Genomic DNA, 18,107 nt, shown 5'->3' with positions numbered 1-18,107 from the left:
TCCGGGACAGGGACTCTTTGCACAGGGATTTTCCATTATTTCTGCTCTGCTATCGGTGCTGTTTCTCCCCTTGGAGGCTGCAGCCCCTTCTCTGCACAGGGAGGAGTGAGCAACAGAGCAGGTGATGCTCTGTTTATTAGCGATGTAGATGCATTTCATGACTCTTCTGTTAGACAAATACTCATTTTTCATTTATCTTCCTTTTTCTCCTTTTCTCTGTAGGGGTACCAAGAGAAAAACAAGTTCATTGCTGCACAAGGTAAACGCATGGTTATTCCTGTAGCTCTGTCTGGTGGCAGTTGGGCTGGGGTCCTTCTGCTCTGCGAAGCTGTGCCAGTCTAACCACAGCACAGTACCTTGCAGAGCTCCCCTGGTCAAAAGGAGGCTTGGCTGGTCCACAGTTTGTTCCCAAAATGGTTTTCCCGGTCAAAGACCAGTGCTGGATGTGTTGGAGGAGAAAGAGAAGCCCTACCTGTGCAATACCGATTGCTGGAGGGTGTCAGAGCATTTCTTCCCTGAGCCTTGTCCTTCCACCCTAGCCCACAGCTGCAGGCAGTTGGTATCTCTGGAAATATTGCCAGTGAGCTGCTTCATTAAATTCCCCAAATCTGTTGTTATTATGGAGAGCACCACGCTGATCCGGTTTCATTTCTGCTCCTTTTTAAACCTCAGCAGACAATAACGTAGGCTTGTGCCCTTGGAGAGAAATTTCACTGTGGTCTTCAGAAGGGAGGCAGGACTATTTAGCTATTGAGAGCATCAAGCAGCACGAGTCTTCCCAAGCTCAGTTGCTCCCAGCCAGTGCATCACTGGCTTGCATGCACCATCCGTAGCCCTCCAGCTCTCTTGCTTTCCTTGTACCCATCCAAACATGTCCCTAAAACCAAGACGCCCACTTGCAGGGGGGTTCATGTCAACAAAAGGGGGTTACTTGCCCGTGGGAGGTGTTTTACATTTCCACTCTAGACTTGCAAGTGGGTTAGGACATCACCTGCCAGTTTACCTGGCTCTTGCTGGAGAAGGAAGGCTGGATCAGGTCCATCAGCGATACCAGGCTGGGGTAAAGCTTTGGCTCTGCTATTCTCTTGGCTCACCCTAAGCCTCACGTTTGGCGAGGGAGGTCTAGGCTGAGTCAGCTCCTTGTCTGGCAGGCAGCAGGTAACTATTCTTGTGCTATAGTGAAATGGGATCCCGTGGTTCAAGCACAAGGCTCGGGGACAGGAATTTTGCGAGCTACTTGTGACGGCCGCAGTTTCCCTGGGTGACCTCGGGCAAGTCGTTTCCATGCTCCATTTGTCCAATTTCCCCTTCTTGGGCTAAAAACAGAATTCCTCATCATAAAACACATCCAAAAATCACATCACACAAGCTCTTGTGTGATAGGATTGTTCCTTTGGTTAGCCGACTTTCCCAGGCACCAAAACACCTCCTGTGCTGACATCTATTGGCAAAAAATGTGTTGCATCATCCACGACATGTGACTTCACACACTGGGTTTTGGTCTCAGCACTCGAGGGGTTGAGCCCAAAGACCACATTTCTTTTTACCTTCCCCTTAGGACCAAAGGAAGAAACAGTGAACGATTTTTGGAGGATGATTTGGGAGCAAAACACAGCGACAATTGTCATGGTGACCAACCTGAAAGAGAGGAAAGAAGTAGGTGCCAGAAGGCTTCATGGGCTGGTATCTAACCCAACTTTGACCGAATCCGGTGCATCTCATGCCCATGAGCATGTCTTGGAGCCGGTCCCAGGCTTGCAGGGGACCAGAGCTCACCTGCGCCCATTTTCTCTCTCCGCAGTGTAAGTGTGCTCAGTACTGGCCGGATCAGGGCTGCTGGACGTACGGGAACATCCGAGTGTCCGTGGAGGATGTGACCGTCCTGGTGGATTACACCGTGCGGAAGTTCTGCATCCAGCAGGTGCCAAGGCTCGCGTCTCCCATCCCATCCCATCCCATCCCGTCCCATCCCATTCCTCCCCTCTCCGCCCTGGCCATCCAACAGGCGCTGGTGTGCTCCTCGATTCCTCCGAGGTGCCGTGAGAGCAGAGTTGGGATGAAATGACCCCAAGGTCCATTTGTAACCAGAGCTATTAAGAATTTACTCACCTTAAACACCTGGGAGCCCGTTCTCAGTGGGTACCAGCATGGCTGTGCTGAGACCAGGGAAGCTGGTGGATGCCAAGGCTGAAATTCAGTCCTGTAATACTCCAGCACTTGCTCTTACCAGTATCGGTTCCTGCTCTCACCCACAGATACTGAATGCCTGCAAATAATCAGATTTATCCCATGAGCTGAGACAAAATCCAGCGCCGTATGCGTTGGTTTTGATTGCTTTCCCATCTGTCGCTGCATTTTCTCGTCCTCCGAGGAGGCTGTGGATGCTTTAGTCACCCTGTTTGTTTTCCTGCTGCTCTCGGAGGCAGGCAAGAAAGAGCTGGCAATTGAAAACCTGTCTGGACCCTGACTGGGGTTCTCCTGAGCCTCACCCTTCAGTCCTATGGCCTAGACGTGGGTGGTTTCCTCCCCTGCCTTTAATTGAGGATGCTGTGGGCAGAGGTGTGGGAAAGGATGGAGCGGCAGCTTCTGTTTGAGCCCTCTGGGAATAAAATACGGCAGCTTCTGCCAGGTTGGAGCCACAGCCGAGGCCGGGCTGGCATCTCTCACCCCTAGGATGCGGGATGTGATGCTGGGCGATTAAAATGTCACGCTTTTAGAGACTAATTTGGCCCTGGAGCCTGTGTCCGTGCCCTTTCAGCTTGTGGATGCTAGTGCTTCTTAAGCCGTCCAGCTCAGTCTTGGGGCTGTAGCTCCCTCTCTGCCCTTGCTTTTGGGGAAAGAAGGGAAATCTGAGTATTTATCATTAGCCTGAATACACGTTTCCCTTCAGGTCGGCGACGTCACGAACAAGAAGCCTCAGCGCCTGGTGACTCAGTTCCACTTCACCAGCTGGCCTGACTTCGGGGTCCCCTTCACCCCCATCGGGATGCTGAAGTTCTTGAAGAAAGTGAAGACATGTAATCCCCAATACGCAGGAGCAATAGTAGTGCACTGCAGGTACGTCCTGGTCACGGCTGACCTCTGCATCTCCTGGGTCGCTTGAAAAGTGTCTCCTATTTAATACTGAAAGGATTTTTTTTCGGTCAGGCCTTTTTTCTTATTTTTATTTAACTTTCCCATGTTAAATGGGAATGTTCCACATGGGAAGGTTCGAAAAAATGCATGTGAACTGAAGTAACTTCTTGAAATTAGCAATGTGATGGTGTTACAACTCCTCCTGAACGGTCGTTTGGGTTAGCTGGATGCCGAGTGAGCCACGCTAAGCACCACTGCTGGGCATTGGTGGCATCTCCCTTGGGTCTCCTCTGCCCTGGGCACGAGAGGGCAACATCTCCTGTTGCAGGAAGGCAGTACTCAGCTGAGAGCACGCCCGGGAGCGGGGACCACGGGGTTTGACCTCATGCGGAGTGGTTTCAGGCACAGCAGCAAACCTGGGGAAGCTGTGGAAGGCTGTGCATGTTTCAATAAGGGAAAGCCCCATGGTTAAAAGCAGAGATGATGATCACATTTGCAGCCTCCCAAGTCCATCTTCCCAGCTTTCTTCTCGGGAGGCAGCTGACAAAAGAGCTTTGTCTTTCCATAGCGTCTGCTGGCCTCATCTTTCTTCTTCTCCTTAATGGTTGAGTTACCAGCACAGAAACAAGGCTTCCCCATGGGCTCATCTTCACATGAAGGAGGGTGACTGGAAGCAGCAGCAGGCAGCTGGTGGGAACAGGCAGCCCATAAGACTCTGGAAGCCGTAGCTGGCTCGGGTTTTGCTTTGGCTCGCCCTGCTCAGTGCCTTCGTGCACTCCAGTCGCAGTGGTTGCTGGAGATGCTGTGTGCGTCTCTCTGCAAAACCCAGGCGACACTGAACACGAGGCTGAGGACCTCTCTCATCTCCAAAACAGATTTTGCTATTTACTCACTGCTGGGAAGCGTCTGGCTCGCTCCTGGCCACTACAAGGGACTCCAATGCCAACACTGCTGCACTGACCGCTTGTCCCCTCTGCTCTTTCAGCGCCGGGGTAGGACGCACGGGCACTTTTATCGTCATCGATGCCATGCTGGACATGATGCATGCAGAGAGGAAGGTGGACGTTTACGGCTTCGTGAGCCGGATCCGGGCTCAGCGCTGCCAGATGGTACAGACAGATGTAAGTGTGCTGCTGCAGTCCTGTCTGGGCTTTACTCGCTGGAGTTAGGTTTCGGTACCCAGCCTGCAGTGAAGCCTACGTGCAGGTTGAGTATCATCCCTCATTTTGGAAGGATGCTGCATCAAGTGAGCCTTTCGCTGGGTCCTGCTCTTTGTAATCCCCTTCATAGAATCACAGAATCGTTTAGGTTGGAAAAGACCTTTAAGATCATCGAGTCCAACCCTAAACCTAACACTGCCAAGCCCACCACTACACCATGTCCCTAAGCACCACATCTACACGGCTTTTAAATACCTCCAGGGATGGGGACTCCACCACTTCCCTGGGCAGCCTGTTCCAATGCTTCACAACCCTTTCAGTGAAGAAATTTTTCCTAATATCCAGTCTAAACCTCTCCTGGTGCAACTTGAGGCCATTTCCTCTCGTCCTATGGCTTGTTACTTGGGAGAAGAGACCGACCCCACCTCTCTACAACCTCCTTTCAGGTAGTTGTAAAGAGCGATGAGGTCTCCCCTCAGCCTCCTTTTCTCCAGACTTAGAGAAAGTTTTGTGTCATGTCAGCTTTGTGTCATGTAGCAAATAAGGTCCCAGTCCCCGTACAGCAGCAGAAAGGTTGTTACCCACTTTTCCACATGCCCAGCGAGCATGGGTGGGCAGTGGGGTGGTGGGTTTGTTGCCACCATGTGTGCCGGCACCGGGATGCTCTCACTGAGCTTGGAGCGGAGGCTGATGGCTTCTCCCTGCAACCCTTGCAGATGCAGTATGTGTTTATATACCAAGCACTTCTGGAGCACTATCTCTACGGTGACACAGAGCTGGAGGTGACCTCGTTAGAGATCCACCTCCAGAAGATCTACAACAAAGTGCCAGGGACCAGCAGCAACGGGCTGGAAGAGGAGTTCAAGGTGAGCATGGTTCTTGTCCTGGTGGATCTGCTCAGATGGTGCTGGGCTGCAGGGACCACCATGTGCTTGCCTGGCATGGGGTGGCTCTGAAAGCTGCCTCTGCTTTCGTTCTTTCCTCTGCAGAAGCTCACTTCCATCAAAATTCAGAATGACAAGATGAGAACGGGCAACTTGCCGGCAAACATGAAGAAGAACAGGGTGCTTCAGATAATTCCATGTAAGCCTTGTTTGTCTGCCTGGGGAAAGCATGCTCGGTGGGTGAGGTGACTGTTTGGGTGGTTGTGGGGACAGGAGTCAGGCTGGAGAAATGGGCCAACAGGGACCTCATGAAGTTCAACAAGGACAAGTGCAAAGTCCTGCCCCTGGGGAGGAACAACCCCAGGCACCAGTATGTGCTGGGGGCCACCCAGCTGGAAAGCAGCTTGGCAGGAAAGGACCTGGGCGTCCTGGTGGACACCAAGTTGACCATGAGCCAGCAACGGGCCCTTGCGGCAAAGAGGGCCAGTGGTGTCCTGGGCTGCGTTAGACAAAGCATTGCCAGCAGGCGGAGGGAGGTGATCCTTCCCCTCGGCTCAGCACTGGGGAGGCCACCCCTGGAGTGCTGTGTCCAGTGCTGGGCTCCCCAGGACAAGAGAGACACGGACATAGTGGAGAGAGTCCAGCGAAGGGCCACGAAGATGACGAAGGCACTGGAGCATCTCTGCTGTGAGGAAAGGCTGAGAGAGCTGGGACTGTTCAGCCTGGAGAAGAGAAGGCTCAGGGGGGTCTCATCAATGTCGACAAATACCTGAGGGGAGGCTGCAAAGCGGACGGAGCCAGGCTCTTTCCAGTGGTGCCTGGTGACAGGACAAGGGGCCATGGGCACAAACTGGGACACAGCAGGGGACCCCTCGCCCCCCTCCTCTTTATCTAGTGAGGATGTATCAAGCTGTAGCCCTATATGTAGTACCAAATTTGAACATCAGGAAACACTCCTCTGAAGATCAGGAAACGCTTTTTGACTGCAAGGGTGACCGAGCACTGGCACAGGTTGCCCGGGGAGGCTGTGGAGTCTCCATCCTTGGAGATATTCAAAAGCCGTCTGGACACGGTCCTGGGTAACCAGGTCTGGGTGGCCCTGCTTGAGCAGGGGGGTTGGACCAGATGTCCTCTGAGGTGCCTTCCAACCTCAACCACTCTGTCATTCTGTGAGTGCTTGAAGCTGTCAAGACAGGCATTTGTGCCCGCAGTAGTGGAGTCACAGACTGGCTGAGGTTGGAAGGGACCTCTGGAGGTCACCTGGTCCAACCCTCTGCTCAAGCAGGGATAGCATGAAGGGACGGGGCAGAGTCAAGGGCAGGTGGTTTTTCATGGCCAAATATAACGCTGCCCCCGGGGCTTTCTTGCCTTTGTTCTGCCCTGTCCCTGCCATGACTTTCTTCTCAGCAGATTTATGCTGCCAAGGCTTTCTGCCTCAAGGGAGAAGGGAGTCCCTGTGTTGAGCAGGTCCTGCTGCTGGGGTCCTCAGCATCCCCTTCTCCATCCCCAAACCAGGGCATGGCAGAAGGCAGAACTGAGTCTCCTTGTCCCAGTCAGGTGCTGTAAACACAGGACTCCCCTTCCCATATCTCTGTCCTCTCACCTAGGGCTTGGTGGCTTCCCAGCTAAAGGTCATGCATGGTTACCAAGGAGTCATGCTTCGAAGGTGTTCCCCAAAACTCACATCATTTTGCTTCTGTTTCAGATGAGTTCAACCGAGTAATCATTCCAGTGAAGAGAGGTGAAGAGAACACAGACTACGTAAACGCTTCCTTCATTGACGTGAGTCTCCTTTAATCTTCTTTCCATTTTCTCCCAATGGAAACTCTTTACCTCACGCCACTTCCTGTGGAAGGGATTTGTCCCAAAACACTTCTCCTCTGCGTTTTGTGAGGCTCTTTCCACTTGACTTTGCTTCGGGTCACCGGATGGTGCTAGTTTCTTTCTCCAAGAAACCCCTCTGTATATACGGTTTCCTTGTGACCCACGGATGGTTGGAGAGGAGAGCTGGAGCTTGAGCAGAGCCTCCAAATCCTGGTCTCACTTCTGCAACTCCAGGCTCTGATGATGGCTTTGGAGAAGCAGATGCACGTAGCCATGGAAATGATTGCTACACGGCACTGTTCATTTGGTCAGAAAACATCCGCTAGATTAGGTAGTGGAGCAATACACGGATCCCAAAACCCTTGAGAAAAACCAGGTCAATCCCATTATACCTGTCTGGGTGACGGGAGGAGGCGAGGCAGAGAGGTTAAGTGCTTTCCTCGCTCCGAGGAGGATGTAAGTGATTGCACATCCTTTTCTCGTGAGTAATCCTGTTGACTTCAGGGGGACATCTCGTATGAGTATTTATCTTCGTGCAGTGATGCCAGCGCTGGCTAAGTGACAGAGCCCTGCTCTTTTCTAGCCCAATTTCTATTTTCATCTCCCAATGGCAGGGGGTTTTTTTTCCCACCAAAGGACGGTTACTGCCATGGGCTGAACCAGTAAAACCAGCTTATTCCCAGTTATAACATCCCAAATTAATTGCTCCCTGAAATCTCCTTTGCTGGGTCCCTGCGGGTTGCTCTGGCTGCGTGAGCAGCCGGGAGCAGCCGCCTTGTTCTGCGTCGAGATCAGAAAGCCTAAATGTCACATAAGCAAGTTTTGTTGAGGATTCAATTTCCTGCCTCTGCTGAACTTTGCTTAAATGAGAAGCTCCAAATGACGAAGCATCTTTAGTCACAGTCTGCAGCGAGGGCACAGGGGAACGTCAGAGGGGTTTTGGAAACAGAAGCGCTTGTGGTTGTGGAGGAGCCAGAGTCACATAGGCTTACTACTGGTTTTCATTGATCATAGAATGGTTTGGGTTGGAAGGAACCTTAAAGATCATCTAGTTCCATCTAGTTTTGCTTACTTCTTCCAAAAATCCCCTGTAAAAATCCTACCTGAAGTACTTGGAGCTTAGGCAAGGCTCTACTACAATGCTCAGACTTTGCAACATCTCTTAGGAGTGCTGGAAACCCAAATCTTTCTCCACCAAACGGATAAGGCCATGCACATGTAGAGGATATGATCCTCCTCCAGTTGCATTTCTTTAAAAACAAAGGTCTTACCACAGTAAAGCGCTGGCTGATGGCATCTCAGCTGCCGAGCAGCAGTGTGGCAATGCCCATGCGTGGGGACGTAGCCCACCGTGAGAGCAGGTTTCTCTGCCCAGGCTGTAGTCATTCACACGGACAGTCATGATGGTCCCAAAAATTCACTGAGCTTGGTAACCCAAACGTGTCCAAGAGCGTTCCTCCCGCTGCTCCTGGCATTCAGGCGCTGCCAATTCACCGCTAACCCTGTTTTCAAATTGCAGGGTTATCGCCAGAAGGACTCCTATATCGCCAGCCAAGGACCGCTGCAGCACACGATAGAGGACTTCTGGAGGATGATCTGGGAGTGGAAATCCTGCTCCATAGTGATGCTAACGGAGCTGGAGGAGAGAGGCCAGGTAAGCGCCCGGAGATAGCTGCATTGGAGCACCAGCAAAATAGATCAGTGTGACCCCTTAAAATCTCCCGATGGCCATGGCACTGCCAGCACCACATGCATTGGGTGCCCTTTCACCCTTTCTCTAGCAAAGCCATGCAGGAGACATATTTCAGCCTCTACTTCTAATGCAAAGAATCCAGATGTTGGTAGACCCAGGGTGGGGAGATGTTCAGTAAACCAACTCTGGACCCTCGGTTCTCAAAGCACCTCTAGGTGTAGTGGGCATCTCGTCTCCAAAGTGAGCCCATGAGATAGTGATAGGACGAGGAGTAATGTTTTAAACTGAAAGAGGGTAGATTTAGATTAGATATTAGGAAGAAATTCTTTACTGCGAGGGTGGTGAGACAGTGGAACAGGTTGCCCAGAGAAGTTGTGGATGTCCCATCATTGGAAGTGTTCAAGGTCAGGTTGGACGGGGCTTTGAGCCACCTGATGTAGTGGAAGATGTCCCTGCCCATGGCAGGAGGTTGAACTAGGTGATCTTTGAAGGTCCCATCCGACCCAAACCATTCTGTCATTCTATGAGATCCCACCTGGCTTTGGGCAGCAGCCAGCCGCAGAAGACTCCTTCCATTCAAGCCCATGGGAAAAGTACGGGGTCTTCACCCTGTCTCCTCCTGTAATGCTTTCTCAGGAGAAGTGTGCCCAGTACTGGCCATCCGACGGCTCCGTGTCCTATGGAGACATCACTGTGGAGCTGAAAAAAGAGGAGGAGTGCGAGAGCTATACGGTGCGGGACCTGCTGGTAACGAACACCAGGGTAAGAGTCTGACCTTCTCCCTGCAGGGACCTCTAGGTCCTCTTGGGTTTGGCTGTTGTTAACCCCCGCTGGTGTTTATGGTGCTTTGCGGTTCTTCTTGCAAGGGCTGAACCTTCCTTCTGGCATCTTCAGCTCCATCATCTCCCCGTCATCCCAAAGGAGTGTCCATCCCCTGCAATCCCACCTTCTTCCCTACACTTACCTCCCAGGCTGGGGGTTCCTGTCCTGATGATCGCTTCTCATCCAGCCCCTCTGCCCTGCTGCCACCAAGCAGCCCTCGTCCTCCTTCTGCCTTGTCCCTGTGCCTGCCACCCAGCCTCCCTCCTGCTCCCCATTCCCCACATCCTGCCCTGCTCCGTGCCATGGGAACGCCTCCCCTCCACAAGCAGACAGCTTTCCTAAGCGGATGGTTTTCCCAAAGCCCTGAGCTGGTGGGTTTCTTGGTACGGGTCTCCCACCAACTTACTGACCTCGAGCTGTGCTCTTCCACCAGGAAAACAAGAGCCGACAGATTCGGCAGTTTCATTTCCACGGCTGGCCAGAAGTTGGGATCCCCGGGGATGGGAAGGGAATGATCAACATCATCGCGGCTGTGCAGAAGCAGCAGCAGCAGTCTGGCAACCACCCGATCACTGTGCACTGCAGGTAAAGCCCAGGTGGAGCAGGGGTTGGCCACCCCTCCAAGGGGACCTGCTCTGCAAGAAGCTTTGGAGATGGTCAAAGGTCCCTCAGAAGACTTGGGCTGAGCAGGAGCAGCCCGGGCAGATGTGGTACGGGGTTTTCCTGCTCGGCTAAGCAAAGAGGCTTCAGTCTTATAGAGCATGTCCTAGCTAAACTAGGAGAGACTGGGGAAAGACCGTCAGCTCCTCCAGTTCTTCAGTGGTTCCCCTATGGATTGTCCCCTGAGCAAAGCCAACTCGGTCAGGACAGGCGGTTTCCTTTACCTTCTGGTTTCTCTTTGCCAGTGCCGGAGCAGGAAGAACAGGCACCTTCTGTGCGCTGAGCACTGTCCTGGAAAGGGTGAAGGCAGAAGGGATTCTCGACGTCTTTCAGACGGTGAAGAGTTTAAGACTACAGAGGCCGCATATGGTGCAGACACTGGTAAGCGCAGCTGAGCACACCCCACGCTCCTCCTGCCACCCCAGACCTCAGCGGGCATGGGCTGGGGACTCAACGTTGAGCAAAAACTTCCTCAGTTGAAGGTTTTCTCTCTCCATGAAAGAGTAAGGGATGGAGGTGGTTCAGGAGGTATCTCCCATTCCTCCTGTTAGGACGTCTGGAAGAGTGGAGCTTGGCTGGCTGAAGGCATCAAGCCCCTTTTGAGCACTGACAGAAGCTGTAGGAGCCTCCTTGGAGACATCCTCAGCCACAGCCCACGTATTTATGGGCTCCAGGAGCCTGGAAACCTGTCCTGGTGGCACGGGCTTGGGCAGGAAGCGTGGCAGGGAGGGAAGGAGCAGGCAGGACTAGATGAGGTCTTGTGAGAGGAGTTTGCAAGGATGCCCAGGGATTTAGAAAAAACTCTTTTTGGGGTCAAAACAGGACCTCAGAGAGGAAGGGGAAGGTAGAGTTTCTTTCGCTGATGGCACCCCAGTAAGGAGGGTGGGCAGCCTGGTTTTTGGGGGCACAAAGGAGATGGGACCTGCTCACAGGTGGGAATCCAGTTCCTGCCCTCGGTCTGGGCTGAGGACACCTGACCGTGCTTGGTCCCAGCTAGCCGCAAACCATGAAGCGTCAAATTCTGTCTCAGGTGTGAATTTTCTTGGTCTAACGCTCCGCTCTCCCCGAATCCTGCAGGAACAGTACGAATTCTGCTACAAGGTGGTGCAGGAATATATCGACGCCTTCTCAGACTACGCCAACTTCAAGTGAAGACAAACAAAAATCCACGCCCCGAAACAAATGACAGAAGAGTTGCCTTCTTTAATATTTTGTAATATTCTGTTTGTTAATATACCCTCCCAAAAAATATGTGTATATATCTTAACTGTTTTAGAGGTTGGTACCATAAGCTTCATATTAGCTGGAGATTTTATATGTAGCAAAGTGTTAGTGCAGATACTGTTGGCTCCTTTTTTTCCAATGTTTTATTGGGGAATTAAATAGCGTGATGTTTGGATTAATATTGTCATACCATCTCTCTTCTGGAGAGTTGATACAGGCTGTTATTTTGTTTGTAAATCTTTTTTTTTTTTTTCTTGAGGGAGTAAAGCCTTTTTTTAAAAAAAAAAGAGAAGAAAAAGATATCCTGGATCTCATCTGAAAAAAAAACAAAAACACAACCCCACAAGCACAAGCTTTTCCGAACCTGCAGGGAAATGGTTTCACATTTTTCCGCTGGTCAGCTCTTTAAAAAAAAAAAAAAGGAGAGAAAAAAAAAAAAGCTCATTCTGTGTGTGTGTATATATATAAATATCCTCATTTTTGTATAAAAAGCAAAAAAGTTTCCTCCTCCAGGGTCAGGCCACCACATGCTGCGGGTTTGGAAGCTGTAGCCACCACAGCAGCGACCGCTGGGACTTCAACCCCACAAAAAAAAAAACCAAACCCGAAAAACGAAAGGGTTTTTGCTCCCTGAAGGAAACGTCCGTGTGTTTGGTGCCGGATTTTAGACCTGCCGCAGGGACGGGGGTCGCAGCGGGACCCCCGCGGCCCTGAGCCGAGGACGCTGGCAGTGGCCCTGCCGTCGCTGCTGGTCCCTGCCAGGAGGGAGCGGTGCCCGCTGGCTCCCAGCAGCGAGGGATGCTCCTGCGTGGGCTGTGGGGGCTGTGGCTGGAGGAGAAAGCGGCTCCACGTGGTCCCAGCTCCGCGTTCTCACCCGTTGTGTCTCTCCCCAAGTGCCACCCGGACCCTTCCCTCCTCTTGGTCTGTAACACCAGCGAAAGAGAAATTTTGGAGCCATCTCAAACGCAGCGGGCTCGCTGGGGCTGTGTCCGTTCTGCCCCCGCACCCGCCGTGTCCTTGTGCCCAGCGTCCTCGTTCCCCAGCTCTGAAATGGAGCTGTAAGAGCAACCTCCACCCAACCCAGCAGCAGAAAGGCTTTGGAGCAACCCAGGAGATCTTGGCTTCCGATAGCCATGGTCCAGAGAACAGACCACCTGGGGAAATTCTGCTGTTTCAGAGGATGGGTTCATTTTATTTTCTTTTATTTTCTTCTCTGTACCCTCAGTGCTTCTTGAAAGTGTGAGTGAAAGCTAGAGGGAAGAGCCCTGTGTCCCAGAGGAGACAACCAGGCGTTCTCAAGCCGTAGCAGCGGGGAGAAGGGACCTCTGGGCTACAGGACGCACACGCGCGTTTGCCAAGGCACGACCTGCTGCAGGTCTTTGCCTCCATCCTCGGACCAGGAGACCTCCATCCCTAGATGCTGGAGGAGATTTCAGATTATTTCTCCTAGCATCTCAAGAGCTGCTAAGATCTGTCCGTGGGCACGTTCAAAACTCGCCTGGTTGCTCCAAGCAGCCTGATCTAACCTTGGGCATTGGTCCTGCTCCATGCAGGAGGTTGGACTGGAGACCTCGGAGGTCCCTGCCAGCAATGTTTCTGTGTTTCTGCTTCTCGGGAAGGATGTGCGTGGTCCTAAAGCTGGGAAGTGTCGGAGCAGAGCTTCAACAGCGTGCCCATCCTTGGGGCGAGGGGAGTCTGACCTCCTGCCAGAAATTAAACGTAATCAAGGTGACTTCTTGCTCTTGGCTGGGTGAGGCTCCACCAAAACAGCCACAAATGCAAATCACAGGATCATGGCATGGTTTGGGTCGGACGGGACCTTCAAAGATCATCTCGTCCAACCCCCTGCCATGGGGCGGGGACACCTTCCACTAGACCAGGTTGCTCAAAGCCCCGTCCAACCTGGCCTTGAACCCTTCCCATGATGGGACATCCACAACTTCTCTGGGCAACCTGGTCCAGTGCCTCACCACCCTCATCATAAAGAATTTCTTCCTTATGTCCAATCCCACCCTATCCTCTGGCGGTTTAAAACCTCAAGAAGGTCTCCAGGTGGTCACTGCTGAAGCAGTCACAGGTTTTTAAAGCTGAGGGAGACCCTTCTCCAGCCTGGGGGATGCTCTTGCCGCCCTCCAGACAAGTTTAGGGAGTATTCCTTTTTTTTTTTTTTTTTTTCCAATGGAGGCTCCATCATGGAGATGAATTTGGGTTATCAGAGCAGGAGGCCAAAAAATGCTGATTTTTATCATTCCCCTCCCAGAAGAAGAAAAATATCAAGAAACCCTAACGCTGGTGGATGGGCCAGGGCACCAGAAGAGTCCTAAGGGTCAAGAGAAGTCCTGAGGAGCCAGGGGTGCAGCGCTTCTGTATTAAAAAAATAGGTTAATATGGTTGATTTTAATAGGGTTTTTTGTTATAAAGAGGTGTCTGATGAATTCCTTCCTTGTTCCTCCTGCAGTCGGCGGGACCATGCCCTGCTTAACTGGGGGAGCTCCAGTCCCCTGCTGCAGGCACTGGGAGAACTGGGTTCGGAGCGGAGGTTTCACCCCAAGGATTTGGCTGGGCACCCCGGGTGGTGATCGGGAGCACGGGGGGGGGGGGGGGGGGGGGGGCGGCAGGGCTCAGGGACGGTGACATCCCTGCCCAGCCAAGGGCAGACTCGGGGGACGTGGGGTTGAAATCTAGGAAATCCTGGGAAAAGCCCCCCCGTGAGTCGGGGTATCAGTTTTCCAGCGGAGCTTTTCCATCCAGGCGGGATTTCCCTGGGGGGGGGGGGGGTGGCTCAGCAGGGGCACGCAGGCAAGGGGACCCCCCCCCCCAGCACCCTAAAACACCCCCCAAAAAATGACCTCGCTGCTGCCGTCATCCCCGCTCCGTCACCTGGCACCCCGACATGATGGCTTCGTTAATAAACTTTAACTCCTGAATTTGGGGGGCTTTCGGATAAAGCTGTGGGTCACGCTCGGAAAGAAATGTGCTGAACCCCAAAAGAAACGGGGACCCTCCAGGGATGGGGGGGACCGCGCTCGCCCGCCCCCCACGCTCTCCCCGGGGACACGGGCCACCCCAAGCGCCTCCGTCCCTCTGCCCGCCGGGCGCTGGCTGCTCCCCGGGGATAATAATGAGGTTTTCCCCTTTTTTTTTTTCCTTCCTTCCCGGGATCGTTGTGGGGATGGAGGAATTTTGGGGTCTGGGGAGCTGCCCCGACCTTTCGCAGCGGCATCTGCCGTGGCCCCATCCTGCCGCATCCGACTGCAAATAGCAGAGACACGAGCAGCTGCTGGAGATAATCCGGGGCCGGATCCTGCCTAAATCCCTTTCCCGGGCTCCGTCGCATCCCCGAGCCGGGGGCTTTGGGCTGCGTGGCCTTTGCCAGCGCCCGGCCCTGATTTGGGGGTGACGAACCTGAAATGGGGGGGAGAACGGGTGGAATTGGGGCTGGTGCTGGGAGTGGAGGGGAAACTGAGGCACCAAGAGCATCCCTGGGCGCTGCGAAGGGGGGCTGGGGACCACCCGGGCTTTCCCAGCCGCCGGGAGCTGCGTCGGGACACGAGCCCGCGGTGACGAGCCAGAGCGGGGTCAGCGGGGCAGACACCCCCCCCCCCAAAAAAAAAAAGGGGTGTCAGGGTGCTGTCCCGCGGTGCCACGGGGATTTGAGGGGAAGGAGGCGACGGGCGCTGGCATGCGGAGGCCCACGCCATCGGCGAGGTCACGGTCCCTCGTGGGAGTGGTGGCAGGGCCGACGTCACGGTCACCGAGCCCTACAAATAGCGGTGCCCAGCCCGGCCCCGCCACCGCTCCAGCCGGCCACCGCCACCGCCGTCACCCTCCCGGGCAGGTGAGGCTGCCCCGGCAGCGGGGTGCTGGGTGGGTGGGTGCTGGCGGCACGCGGGGACCCCGGGGTGGGTGGTCCTGCTCGCCCCGAATCAGACCCTAAGGGCACCCCGGAGGGTCTGTCCGTGCTGGACCCAAACCCCGGCAGCACCCCGGGGTGCTCAGCCCCTCCGGCATCTCCATCCCCGAACCCACCCCAAAGAGCACCCATGGGTGCTCAGCCCCTCCGGCATCTCCATCCCTGAACCCACCCCAAAGAGCACCCATGGGTGCTCAGCCCCTCCAGCACCTCCATCCCTGAACCCACCCCAAGCAGCACCCATGGGTGCTCAGCCCCTCCAGCACCTCCATCCCCAAACCCACCCCAAAGAGCACCCATGGGTGCTCAGCCCCTCTGGCACCTCCATCCCCGAACCCACCCCAAAGAGCACCCATGGGTGCTCAGCCCCTCCGGCATCTCCATCCCTGAACCCACCCCAAGCAGCACCCATGGGTGCTCAGCCCCTCCAGCACCTCCATCCCCAAACCCACCCCAAAGAGCACCCATGGGTGCTCAGCCCCTCCGGCACCTCCATCCCCAAACCCACCCCAAAGAGCACCCATGGGTGCTCAGCCCCTCCAGCTCCTCCATCCCCGAACCCACCCCAAAGAGCACCCATGGGTGCTCAGCCCCTCCGGCATCTCCATCCCCGAACCCACCCCAAAGAGCACCCATGGGTGCTCAGCCACTCCGGCATCTCCATCCCCGAACCCACCCCAAAGAGCACCCATGGGTGCTCAGCCCCTCCAGCTCCTCCATCCCCGAACCCACCCCAAGCAGCACCCATGGGTGCTCAGCCCCTCCAGCACCTCCATCCCCGAACCCACCCCAAAGAGCACCCATGGGTGCTCAGCCCCTCCGGCATCTCCATCCCCGAACGCACCCCCAGCAGCACCCATGGGTGCTCAGCCCCTCCAGCACCTCCATCCCCAAACCCACCCCAAAGAGCACCCATGGGTGCTCAGCCCCTCCGGCATCTCCATCCCTGAACCCACCCCAAAGAGCACCCATGGGTGCTCAGCCACTCCGGCATCTCCATCCCCGAACCCACCCCAAAGAGCACCCATGGGTGCTCAGCCCCTCCAGCACCTCCATCCCTGAACCCACCCCAAGCAGCACCCATGGGTGCTCAGCCCCTCCAGCACCTCCATCCCCAAACCCACCCCAAAGAGCACCCATGGGTGCTCAGCCCCTCCAGCACCTCCATCCCCAAACCCACCCCAAAGAGCACCCATGGGTGCTCAGCCCCTCCGGCATCTCCATCCCTGAACCCACCCCAAAGAGCACCCATGGGTGCTCAGCCCCTCTGGCATCTCCATCCCTGAACCCACCCCAAAGAGCACCCATGGGTGCTCAGCCCCTCTGGCATCTCCATCCCTGAACCCACCCCAAAGAGCACCCATGGGTGCTCAGCCACTCCGGCATCTCCATCCCCGAACCCACCCCAAAGAGCACCCATGGGTGCTCAGCCCCTCTGGCATCTCCATCCCTGAACCCACCCCAAAGAGCACCCATGGGTGCTCAGCCCCTCTGGCATCTCCATCCCTGAACCCACCCCAAAGAGCACCCATGGGTGCTCAGCCACTCCGGCATCTCCATCCCCGAACCCACCCCAAAGAGCACCCATGGGTGCTCAGCCCCTCCAGCACCTCCATCCCCAAACCCACCCCAAAGAGCACCCATGGGTGCTCAGCCCCTCTGGCATCTCCATCCCTGAACCCACCCCAAACGCGGCCCTGGGGTGCCCATCTCTCCTGGACCCAAACCACCCCAAGCAGCACCCATGGGTGCCCATCCCTCCAGCACCTCTCCCCCCCAGCCCCCAGCACCCACTGGGTGCCCACTGGGGTGGGTGCCGATGGGACAGGGACCCCTCTCTCCCCCCACAGCCCCCCCCGCCATGGCACCCCGCGGGTCCCTGCTGCTGCTGGCCCTGCTGCTGCTGGCCTGCGCCCTGCCCCGCTGCCCGGGCCAGCACTGGTCCCACGGCTGGTACCCGGGGGGCAAGCGCGACCTCGCCCCCCCCGCGGGCCTGCAGGTAGGGCCCCCCCGGGTGACACCTGCCCCCACGGGTGACACCCCCCCGCGGGTGACACCTCCCCCCAGGGGGTGACACACAGCCCCCCCGGGGTGAACCCCCCCAGGGTGACACCTCCCCCCACGGGGTGACAACCCCCCCCCCCCAGGGTGATGCCCACCCGGGTCGTGTCCCCCTGCTCCCGGGGTTATCCCCCCCCCGCGTTATCCCCCCCCGGATTACCCCTCCCCCAAGATTACCCCCCCCGGGTTGTCTCCCCCACAGAGTTACCCCCCCGGATTGTCCTCCGTGGATTACCCCCCCAGAATTACCCTCCGTGGATTACCCCCCCCCCGAATTATCCTCCGTGGATTACCCCCCCCGGATTATCCCCCCCGTGTTTATCCTCCCCACCGAGTTACCCCCCCGAGACACCCCCCCAGATTAGCCCCCCCGTGATCATCTCCCCCCCGATTACCCCCCCGGATTATCCCCCCCCGTGTCACCCTCCTCGGGTTTATACCCCCCAATTCTCCCCCCTGGGTCCCCCCCGCGGATTATCCCCCTCCCCCCGCGTTTATATCCCACCCCGCCGGGGTCGTGTCCCCCCCCACGGGGTTGTGTGTCCCCCCCCGGTGTCGTGTCCTCCCCCCACGGGTTTTTGTGTGTGTGTGTCCCCCTCGGTGTCGTGTCCCCCCCACGGGGTTGTGTCCCCCCCACAGGGTCGTGTGTCCCCCCCCAGCGTCGTGTCCCCCCCACGGGGGTTGTGTCTCCCCACGGGGTTGTGTGTCGTCGTCCCCGGTGCCCCGGTGTCGCGTGTCCCGCCCCACGGAGCTGTGTTTGTCCCCGCCGGTGTCGTGTCCCCACCCACGGG

General features: G+C 55.7%; 1 protein-coding gene across 3 annotated transcripts in view; it reads left to right on the top strand.

The window, feature by feature from the left end:
- PTPRA (protein tyrosine phosphatase receptor type A) overlaps window positions 1–11,640 on the top strand; it is a 132,461-nt gene extending 120,821 nt beyond the window's left edge. For all 3 annotated transcript variants that reach the window (XM_075499486.1, XM_075499488.1, XM_075499487.1), the window contains 13 exons: window positions 223–259; window positions 1,559–1,656; window positions 1,802–1,921; window positions 2,891–3,057; window positions 4,061–4,196; window positions 4,952–5,101; window positions 5,225–5,318; window positions 6,825–6,901; window positions 8,463–8,597; window positions 9,273–9,398; window positions 9,892–10,043; window positions 10,364–10,499; window positions 11,196–11,640. In XM_075499486.1, coding sequence (XP_075355601.1) covers window positions 223–259; window positions 1,559–1,656; window positions 1,802–1,921; window positions 2,891–3,057; window positions 4,061–4,196; window positions 4,952–5,101; window positions 5,225–5,318; window positions 6,825–6,901; window positions 8,463–8,597; window positions 9,273–9,398; window positions 9,892–10,043; window positions 10,364–10,499; window positions 11,196–11,270 — 1,503 coding nt within the window. In that variant the 3' untranslated portion in view covers window positions 11,271–11,640. The remainder of the gene's footprint in view (window positions 1–222; window positions 260–1,558; window positions 1,657–1,801; window positions 1,922–2,890; window positions 3,058–4,060; window positions 4,197–4,951; window positions 5,102–5,224; window positions 5,319–6,824; window positions 6,902–8,462; window positions 8,598–9,272; window positions 9,399–9,891; window positions 10,044–10,363; window positions 10,500–11,195) is intronic.
- Window positions 11,641–18,107: the final 6,467 nt, after the last annotated feature.

This window comes from Mycteria americana, chromosome 4, assembly GCF_035582795.1.
Source record: "Mycteria americana isolate JAX WOST 10 ecotype Jacksonville Zoo and Gardens chromosome 4, USCA_MyAme_1.0, whole genome shotgun sequence".
In the NCBI taxonomy this organism is placed as follows: domain Eukaryota; kingdom Metazoa; phylum Chordata; class Aves; order Ciconiiformes; family Ciconiidae; genus Mycteria; species Mycteria americana.
The sequence above is the reverse complement of the archived record's forward strand: the minus strand, read 5'-3'. Positions and strand labels throughout refer to the sequence as shown.